The sequence below is a fragment of the Marmota flaviventris genome, chromosome 15, assembly GCF_047511675.1.
Source record: "Marmota flaviventris isolate mMarFla1 chromosome 15, mMarFla1.hap1, whole genome shotgun sequence".
NCBI lineage: Eukaryota > Metazoa > Chordata > Mammalia > Rodentia > Sciuridae > Marmota > Marmota flaviventris.
The window spans coordinates 1,912,190-1,922,095 of NC_092512.1; the positions used below are offsets into that span (position 1 = coordinate 1,912,190).

Below are 9,906 nucleotides of genomic sequence, written 5' to 3' on the forward strand. Positions count from 1 at the left end.
ACCAGTGCCCAAGCAGACTGCCTGGGTGCATGTCTCACACAGAGCTGGGAGGACCAGGCCAGCACCTGGACTCAAGGAAGTGGGGGCAGGGACGGGCAGGAGTGTGTGTGTGTACCACTGAACCCGCAGGTGAGGACGGAGGGCTCCCCAGGGAAAGGGTCCTGCAGGGCTCTTCCGCTGTCGCTCATACTGCAAAGCCACGATGAGCAGGGGCAGAGGCAGCGAGGATCTAGAAGGGCAGTGTCCAGCGGGCCCCGCTGCTTTGAGGTAAGATATTCTGAGACCTTGGGTGGTCGTAGCGGGTAAACAACCCGGTCCTGCCCACCCTCATTGCCCAGCGCTGGCTAGGGCGCGGGGACTCGCTGGTCCCCAGCGCATCCCCCGAGTGCCCGCAGGGTGAAGGCGCCTGCGTCTCGGGTGGGAGGTGCGCAGGGGAGCGGATTAGTCACCCCGCGTGCAGAGGGCGGGTCCTCGCTCGGCGCCCGCCCGGGAGGTGCGAGTGGGCGCGGGAGAGGCGGGGCCTGCGGCGGCGGGCGCGGGCGGGACGCTGGCGGGAGCCTGCGGCTGAGCCAATGGGAGCCGGGCTCGGCAGGGGCCGCCCACGGGCCGCGGGCAGCATAAAGAGCCCGCGGCAGCGGGCTCGGCGCAGAGCACGGGCGCCGCGTCCTCTCTCAGCCTCTGCCGCAAGGTACCTGCCGTACCTGCCGCACCTGCCGCAGCACCGCGGCTCCCGCACCCGGGCTCCCGCCGCTCCGCAAGCCGCCCCGCGCCCCGCCGCCGCCGCCGGCTCCCTGCGCTCTCACAGCGCCTGTCCCAGAGTAGTTCGTAGCCTGTCCGGAGCGCGGCCACCTGCGAGCAGATGGAGCTGGACCACATGACGAGCGGCGGCCTCCACGCCTACCCTGGGCCGCGGGGCGGGCCGGCGGCCAAGCCCAACGTGATCCTGCAGATCGGTAAGTGCCGCGCCGAGATGCTGGAGCACGTGCGGAGGACCCATCGGCACCTGCTGACCGAGGTGTCCAAGCAGGTAGAGCGCGAGCTGAAGGGGCTGCACAGGTCGGTGGGCAAGCTGGAGAACAACTTGGACGGCTACGTGCCCACGAGCGACTCGCAGCGCTGGAAGAAGTCCATCAAGGCCTGCCTGTGCCGCTGCCAGGAGACCATCGCCAACCTGGAGCGCTGGGTCAAGCGCGAGATGCATGTGTGGCGCGAGGTCTTCTACAGACTGGAGAAGTGGGCCGACCGCCTGGAGTCCATGGGCGGCAAGTACCCGGTGGGCAACGATGCAGCCCGCCACACGGTCTCCGTGGGCGTGGGGGGTCCTGAGAGCTACTGCCACGAGACTGATGGCTACGACTACACGGTCAGCCCCTATGCTATCACTCCGCCACCCGCTGCTGGTGAGCTGCCGGGTCAAGAACCAGCTGAAGCCCAGCAGTACCAGCCCTGGGGGCCTGGAGAGGACGGGCAGCCAAGCCCCGGTGTGGACACTCAGATCTTCGAGGACCCACGGGAGTTCCTGAGCCACCTGGAAGAATACCTGCGGCAGGTGGGTGGCTCTGAGGAGTACTGGCTGTCCCAGATTCAGAACCACATGAATGGGCCAGCCAAGAAGTGGTGGGAGTTCAAGCAGGGCTCTGTGAAGAACTGGGTGGAATTCAAGAAGGAGTTCCTGCAGTACAGCGAGGGCACCCTGTCCCGAGAGGCCATCCAGCGGGAGCTGGACCTGCCACAGAAGCAGGGTGAGCCACTGGATCAGTTCCTGTGGCGCAAGCGGGATCTGTACCAGACCCTGTACGTGGACGCTGAGGAGGAGGAGATCATCCAGTATGTGGTGGGCACCCTGCAGCCCAAGCTTAAGCGCTTTCTGCGCCACCCACTGCCCAAGACCCTGGAGCAGCTCATCCAGAGGGGCATGGAGGTGCAGGACGGCCTGGAGCAGGGGGTTGAGCCAGCCGGCCCCCAGGTGCCCACTGAGGACGAAGCAGAGGCCCTCACTCCCGCCCTCACCAGCGAGTCTGTGGCCAGCGACCGGACCCAGCCTGAATAGAGGGCAGCCCAGGGCCCCCAGCCTGCCCACCACAGCCATGCTGTGGCTTTTGCTAACCAGGACTTGATCTGGCACTGATACCCACTGGGGCATTCCTCATCCAACAGGCACCCTCAGCCTCCAGGCCCTAATCACAGACATGCCACCCAGATGTGTGCAAAGCCCTGAGCAGCCAGGAGCCCCTCCCCTGCAGGGCTCCTGCGTCACCCCACCTCTGTCTTCCTGGCCTCCTGCCTGGGCCTGGGGGCAGCCCTACCCTCTGCACTCAGGCCACTGCAGAACATCTCCAGCTTCCTCATTCTGCTCCAGTGCTTCTGGGCACACAGGAAACCAAGTGTCCAGAAGGCAGAGACCGCTCAACAGGGCACCCGGGCAGAAGGCAAGGCAGAACCAGTGCTGAACCTCAACTTCTGGCACACCACCCACTCCTGGCAGACACTGCAGAGCCAGCTGGCACTCCCGTCGCCCCCCCGGGGCAGACGGCCAGCCTTGGGCAGCACAACTCCCTTCTCAGGGAGCACCTAAGTTGCACATGCAGCAGCAGCAGCAGCAGACCTGACATCCTGGCGCCTCCTGGCCCCTAGGTGAGTCCCCACCTCTGTGGCATCTTAGAGCTGGGAGGGTCAGGGCCCAGTTCATTCTCCAAATGAGCCCACTGAGGCTCCGAGGCAGCAAAGATGGGGTCGGGATGGCATCGTGGGGGTGCAGAGAGACCCCCAGAATCAGGAGTGGGCTGGGGTGGGAGGCAGTGCTGAGGAGCTGGCTCATCCCGCTCACCGGGACCCTGTGCTTCTCATCTCAGATAGTGATTCATGCCAGACGCGCAGGGTCTGAGCTCTGCTCAGTGACTCAGCTGTGGCGGGCACACAGTCCCAGAGGGGCCAAGTCCTCAAATCCGGCTGAGGCAGCAGCCAGCACTCGGAGCCAGGAGAATCACAACAGGTAACAGAGCCCCATTCTTCCTGCCTCAGACTGCCCCTCTGCCATCCTGCCCAGGCAGGCGCTCACCCATCCCCTGGGAAAGCTGAGAGTCTGTGCCTGGACCCTGGGGGCTCCAGCCCAAGAACCTGCCCCCGGTCCTGCCTGTGAGCCCACTGCTCTGTTGCTGATGGCTGTGCTTTCTCTCCTTCAGGTCTCTGACTGCCTTGGAGTCTTTGCTGCTGAGCCTGGCACTGTCTTCCCCTCTCTCGAGGCTGCCAGCCCCAGGGCAGCTGAGAGAGGGCAGCTGCAGAGAGGAGGCGTTCTGGCACTGGGCAGCACCCCAGCTCGGCCTGAGAGCTGGTGGTGAGGATGGACCGGCGTGAGGGCCAGGGCCTGCCGCTATGCCCGCCCCGCTGGCTGCCAGCTCCCTGCCCCTAGAGCCACTGCAGCCAAAGCCAGGGTCCACTACCCTGGCCCTTCCAGCAGGGAGTCCCTGCGTGCTGTGTGGCTATGGCCTCCTGCCAGATCCTTTTAGGAGCCCCGAGGCCAGGGCCCCAGCCCCTCCAGCAGCCCCCAGGCCAGCCCCAGGAGATCCTGAGGCCTTTGCTCCTGGGCTGTCCCAGGCTCTCTGTTCTGCCCTGGCCCTGCTTTTGCTCAGGCTAGACCCTGGGCCACTCATGTCTGCAGCTGGAGCAGCCCGGAATGAAGTTTTGGAGGTTCCTCTTTCTGCCTTGCCCATTGGGGTTCCGGATTCTGGGGACCAACTCTGCACATGATCTGATGAATCCTCCACCCTGTGCCCCTGCCCGTCCCCACAGATTTTATTTTTGCACATAAGCCATAACTCATACTCATTGGCCAGCACAGGCTGCAGGGAGGTCCTGGGGCCTGGGGAGACCTCAGAGGGTGTGCCTGCCCCCTACACAAACTACGCCTTGAAAGTCCTGCCAGGCCTGAATCCCTGCCACCTTACCTCGAAGACAGACTGTTTTTATAAGATTTTGTTAATAAAACACTGAAACTTGTGGAGTGTTCCTGCTGCCTCTCTGGGGGTGTGGGCTGGCTAGAGGGGAGCTTCGAGGGAGGCCCTGTGGCCTGAGGGGTAACTGTGGATCCTGCATGGTGCAGGGAGGGTCTGGGGGCAGGGGAACACTGCTACATTTCCCCCCTGCAAGAGAAACCCCAGGGTCCTGTCCTCAGCCTTTAGAAACCTGAGGGCTCCACCCCAGAGACCATCCCCTGCAGCCCCAGGCCCGAGGCAGTGGGGCAGGAGCCCTGTTCACGCTGAGCAGAGGACAGTCCCCAAGTCCTGCAGGAGTACAGGCTGTGCCAAGGCTGGATCCACAGCCTGCTCAGGCCCTGGAGCAGGAGGGGTGTGGCCAAAGAAGGGTCCAGCCAGGAGGGGCCCTCGGTCCTGGCTGTGGGATCATGACTTGCTGTCTCTGGGCTTCGTTTTCCTCCCCTACAAGGGTGAGCTCTCCCTGCGAGGGGGAAGCCAGCCTCCTGGCCTTTGTGAGGAGGGAGGGGTGGCCTGTGGGGGCTGTGCTGCTCACACCTACCGAACACTTTCAGGGCCCCGCTGGATGAGGGCTTGACTGACTGACCACCAGGTCATCTGTAGGTACTGCTCTGTGTAGGTGCTGACCCATCTGATGGTGTTTCTCTGCTCACAGGGGTGCGGAGGGGGGCAGCCAGGGCAGGGCAGCAGCCTGCCCTGTCCAGCCTGGGTAGAGCTGGCCCTGCTGGGTGCCTGGCCATAGCACAGCCCTCGCTGCACCTGCTGAGGGCAGGATGAAGCCTGCGGGGACACAGAGGAAGCCTGGGGGCCAGGGCACAGATGGAGTGTGTGTCCTGGCCACCTGCCACCAGGAAATGTCACCCTCCAGGCAGGGCTAGCAGGCAGCCCTGAGTGTAGCTCTCCATGGTAAAAGGGCTGCCTCTGTCCTGTTCGCCTTCGTTTCTTTTAAAGAATGAAACTGCTGACAAGAATGGGGAGAGAGAGTGACAGGGACAGCAGGAGGGCCCCCATGGTGGGACAACACTTTGTCCCCACAGGGACTGCTCACACGAAAGGTGGCAGCCCAGGACGCAGCGTTCCCTGTCGTCAGTCACCCCGTCACCGACGAGGGCTGGAGGTGCAGCTCGGTGCCTCTGCTCCCAGAGCAGGCAGAGGGCCTGGCCGCAGGGCGTGGGGCGGGGTGGCCCAACTGCCCACGGACCTCCCAAGTCCTGTGGCTCAAGTCCCCAGGCTGGAAGTCTCCCCAAGTGGCCTCCACCCTGGTCACCCTGCTCATGAGCACCACTGGCCACTCAGCCTCATCTCACTGTGGGGCAGGGAGACTGGGACACAGAGAGGGCCACCTGCAGACCTAGTTTGGTGGGAGGCCTCTGGCCAGGTGGGCACAGGCATAAAACCCTAGGGCGGCCCCATGCTGTCCAGTGCTTTTCTCTAAAATCAAGTCTGCCTCAATGAGCGGGCAGCAGGATGAAAGGGCGGGCGTCAGGCTGCGCGGGGCCAAGGGTCTCACCAGCTGTGCCCAAAGGTTCAACCAAGGAGCCTCCTTGCTTGCTGGAGTGAGGCTGTGCACTGGCCCTACCTCTGGGGTCTGTGAGAGGGGGCAGAGGCGCCAGGCCAAGGAAGGGGCAGTGCCACGAGGCCCCGTGGACCCGCAGACAGCTCCTGAAGCAGGCCGCGTGGTGGGGCGGGGCGGGGGTGACGGGCACTGTTCAGAATGGGAAAGGAGGTGCAAGAGAATGCTGTGGGGATCCCAGGTGGGGAGCCCAGGCCAGGAGGGGCAGGAAGCCATGGCCCAGTGGGCCCAGTCCTGGCTCCCCACCTCGACCTGCTGCAGATATGCCCTCTCCATGGAGCCAGGGCCTGTGGGCACAGAGACCACCACCCAGGATCTGGCCCTTCAGAGTGTGGGGCTGAGTGTTGGGCTGCCCCCTCAGTGAGGGTGATTCTCTGAGGGGTACAGACTGGGTCTGCAGGTGGGGAACCTGGAGGTGAGCTGGGGGAGGAGGAGAGAAAGAAGAAGGTGGACGAGGGAGGGGGCCCAGAGAGCAGCATGGGAGGCCATTTGGAAACTGCATGCTAAACCCTCCCTGGGTTTGGCAAGACCAGTGCACCCCAGGGCAGTGAGGGTGACAGGGGAGAGGCAGGGCTGCAGAGGCACTGATGTCCTGTCTGAGTGACAGGTGATGAGCGCCTGCCATCAGTATGCCCTTCCAAGCAGAGCCCCTTCCCAAAGATCAGAGAGGGCTGGGCAGGCCCTGCCCCTCCACCAGGGGTCCAGTGATGCTCGGAGGCCACGCCTGGCCCTGAAGGTGCATAGCTCCCCTCTGCTCCTCCTCCCCAGATCACACCAGCGCTTGGCTGGGTCCCACAGGCCGGCAGAGCCACGTCCAGTCAGGATTTGAGGCTCCACTGTTATGATCAGCCACTGCCCAACACGGAGGGAGGGGCTTCATCACCAGACTCCTGGGCCGGCCCCGCACTTGCTTCCTTGGTGCATGATGGGCCCTGACAGTGCCCTTTGGAGGTGGCACCTGGTGCTCTGTTTTGGGGATAGAGGAGGTCAGTCCTTCTCTGCAAGGACAGATATCTGATGAACAAATCACAAGGTCTGTGTACCCAGGTCTGATCTGTTGACCTGACTCTCCTCACTGGGGCCCAAGGTCAAAGGCCCAGCACTACCCAGACAGATACAAGCCCAGCCTCCCCTGACCAAGGATGGGGCAGCAAGGCCACAGAAGCAGGTGGAGGTGTCCAAAGAGGCCACCGTTCCCTGGCTGGCCTGTGAGAGCAGCCCTAGCAGCTGCTGGCCCCTAGGTGATCCTGGCCTGTCAGTGACCCGCTCTGCTGCCATCGCTGCGGGTTTGGGGGACTCGGTGCCTTGGGAGGTGGTGTAGCCCATGGCTCACCAACGTGGGCTCAAAGGGCCTACCTGGCCCAAGGGGAGCAACTCCAGGGCGCCCTGACACCAGAGCCGCCCAGGATGGCCGAGGAGCCGGACGCCCGCCTGCCCCTCCCTCCCCAGCCCATGCTGGAGACCTGGGCTCTGCTTCAGGAGCCACCGCCTGTGCCCCTGTCCTGGGCTCTGCTTCCCGGGAAGACCGCCTAGGACCAGCAGGAGGAGGCAGGCAAGTCTTGGTTGGGCACAGGTATGCGCAGCACCCTGGGCCTTGGCCGGGCAGTCAGAACACCCGAGGCACAGCAGCAAAGGTGGTCTGGCTTGGAGACTGTCCCCCAGAGACAGCAGTCACCTGAGGAGGGAGTGACACCTGCCCAAGGTTATCCAGTTGGGGGAGAGTTGAGACCCTGCCAGGAGGGCCCAGTGTCTCTTCAGCTTGGAGGAGGCTGGCGGCCACCACTGCTCCAAACTCTGGGTGTCCCCTGGGGACCTTTGAGCCCTTTTTGTGGGGAATGGCCACCGTCTGACGAGCTCCTCTCTCCCCAGGGCCCTGCCCTCGTGCTTCCTCAAGGAGACCAGTTCCCACCCAGGTGCCACTGCTATGCAGCGGGCACCCCGGACCCCGCTGTTTGGACTGACCCCCCGAGGAAGTCCTTGGTGCCCCCACCAGCAGGATCCCGGAAGTGGCCTCACAATGAGGCATGTCCCCCTCTCTGGCCGGGACTCCAGGCTCTGCTGCGGGCTCTTCCCTGGAGGAGGCTATTCTTAGCCTCGGCCATCCCTGTAATTATCTTGCCTCTGCTTTGCCCAGTACCTGGTAAGATCTTGCTGGAAAATGTCAGTTCATCTCTCCACACTCAGGGCCACTGAGGAACAAGCCTCCCCATCCCCACTGGAATGGGAGTGGGGGGCTGTGACGGGGGCCAGGAACCTCCTCCATTCAATGCCCCCATCTCTGTCCACTCCAGAAGACACTGGCCCAACTTAACAACTCAGGAGGACTTCCCAGGAGGCTCTGACACCCCCTAGCAAAGGGGCTGAGGAGAGGGTGGTGCCCCAATAGCCCTTAAAACAGGGCCTGCACTCAGAGAGCCGAAACTCAGATTCTGGATGAAGCAAGAGGCTGGTGATCCATTCGGACCTCCACATCTCTGGGGCCCTCTCTGTGTGCAGAGAGCAGAGGGGGTGTGGGCTGAGCTTCCTGGGCTGGTAGTAGGTCCCTGGGGGAAGCGGGACCAGATGAGGCAGGTTTCTCAGCCAGAGAGGGAAGGTGGCCTGCTAGTCCCCAGCAGTGTTGACTGGCAGAGTAGGGACCTGGATCCACCAGGGATTCCGATCCAGCCCTGGACCACAAGGGCCTCCCTGGCATCTGGACCTGCAAGACTGTGGGTGCCCGACTCCCTGGCTCCCAAGCCTCAAGGCCCACCAGGTTGCCTCTCCCCACTGGGCAGTGGGATCATCTGCTTCAGGCACATCCCCATGGACTGGTCTCCCCCTGCAGTCCTCCAGCCAGCCTCTGCCCCTGAGGCCTTCTGCCCAGGCCAACCCCTGCTGTGCCAGCCCTGTTGCAGACCCCTGGGTACTGCCCCTAGCGAGGTCCCCTGTCCTGCACTCCTACCTGTGGTGGGCGGGACAGCCCCCAGCATCCGCACGCCCCTCCTGTCGGGCTGCTGGCCTGGCATGACCTTGAGGTCAGGAGCCGAGCCAGCCCCCTGGCTGGACCCAGTGTACTCACCAGGCCCAGGAGAAGGGCATGGGAGACCGTGAGAGCTGGACTGAGGACAGAGCCCGGTCAGAGCATTCCCCCAGACGCCACGGCTTCCCGTCACACACGGGGAGCTGCCTGGGCCGAGTGTGGGCCACTCTGGAGGCTGCGGAGGTTGGGGGTTCAGGTTCAGGCTCTCCACCGAGCCTCCGCAGGGAGCTAGCCAGCCCTTCCACTGAGCCCAGTGGGGCAGGGCAGGGCTGACCTACAGACCCCAAGAAGATGGACGTGTGTTCTACAGGCCACAAGCTTCTGTCTCCTTTGTTAGGGAGCCCGGGCCGCCCTCGAGGCCTTTTCTGAGCCTGGCCGCGGTGCCCCTGCTAAGTGTGGCCACTCTGTGCTTCACGCTCCTCATCTGTGAAGGGGGTGATGACCACATTGGCTCGTGGACAGCTTGTCAGCAGGCTGGTGTGTGCCCTCCCGTCTCCCCGCCGCCAGGGGGTTGAGGTCTGCCTCCCCTGGCCTGGCCCAGGCACTCCTGGGGGGAGTGGCTGCCCTGCCCGGGCTGCGCAGCCCTGCGCCTGGTGGCCTCAGCCCAAGCCCGGGGCTGTCCCCACGGCTGTCTCCCCTCTGGCTGTTCAGTTTGAAGCCGTTGATCTTTACGAGAGATCTCTCTGCATTTCCACCTTCCCCTCTCTCCACCATCCAGGCGTTGCCATGGGAACCAGGCTGGGGTACCCACGGCATCCCTGATGGATGCTTTTAGGTCCCTGCAGGGCCACAGGTATGTGTGGTGTGCGTCGCAGGCACACACGTGCGTGGGCTGGAGGGTCGGCAGCCTGAGAAGGGTTCCTGGGATTTCATCACAGGGCCAAGGGCAGGGTGATTAGAAACAGCCTCTGCCGCATGTCCAGCCCCCCACCCAGGGCACAGCCCACACTCCCTTTCCTCACGGCCACTCCTATGTCACCCCTGTGGGTGGCATCACTGTCTGGGGACACCCCAGCACAGCAGCCTTGACTCCCTCCCTGCTGCCTGTCTTGACCTTGCTTGACCCCAGCATCCGGCTGGGTCCTGCCTCCTGCCCACCAGGTCCACTCACTTCACCCTGCTGAGTCTTGGCCTCCCCAGCAGTATGACCCGACTCAGGGCCGTGACAGTGGCCTGGGTCCTGCAGCTCGTCCCTGTGAGCCACCTCTTGGCCCCACCCTCTGCCTCAGTCTCCCCATCGCCGCAGTGGCAGCAATTGGGCTGTTTTCGGGTCACCAGAGCCCACCTGTCCCCAGTTGCACACCCGCTGGCCGCTGGGGGAAGTG

At 64.0% G+C, this 9,906-nt stretch overlaps 1 protein-coding gene across 1 annotated transcript; it reads left to right on the forward strand.

Annotated features, from left to right (window-relative positions):
• The first annotated feature begins 783 nt into the window (after positions 1 to 783).
• On the forward strand, positions 784 to 3,996 carry Arc (activity regulated cytoskeleton associated protein). The gene is made up of 3 exons (XM_027952689.2): positions 784 to 2,634; positions 2,853 to 2,992; positions 3,183 to 3,996. The coding sequence occupies exon 1, from the start codon at positions 860 to 862 to the stop codon at positions 2,048 to 2,050; it is 1,191 nt and encodes a 396-aa protein (XP_027808490.1). The 5' UTR covers positions 784 to 859; the 3' UTR covers positions 2,051 to 2,634; positions 2,853 to 2,992; positions 3,183 to 3,996.
• The last annotated feature ends 5,910 nt before the right edge of the window (positions 3,997 to 9,906 follow it).

Bases quoted from the DNA above. Each gene is read 5' to 3' on its own strand.
- Arc (XM_027952689.2), top strand. From the start codon at position 860: ATGGAGCTGGACCACATGACGAGCGGCGGCCTCCACGCCTACCCTGGG.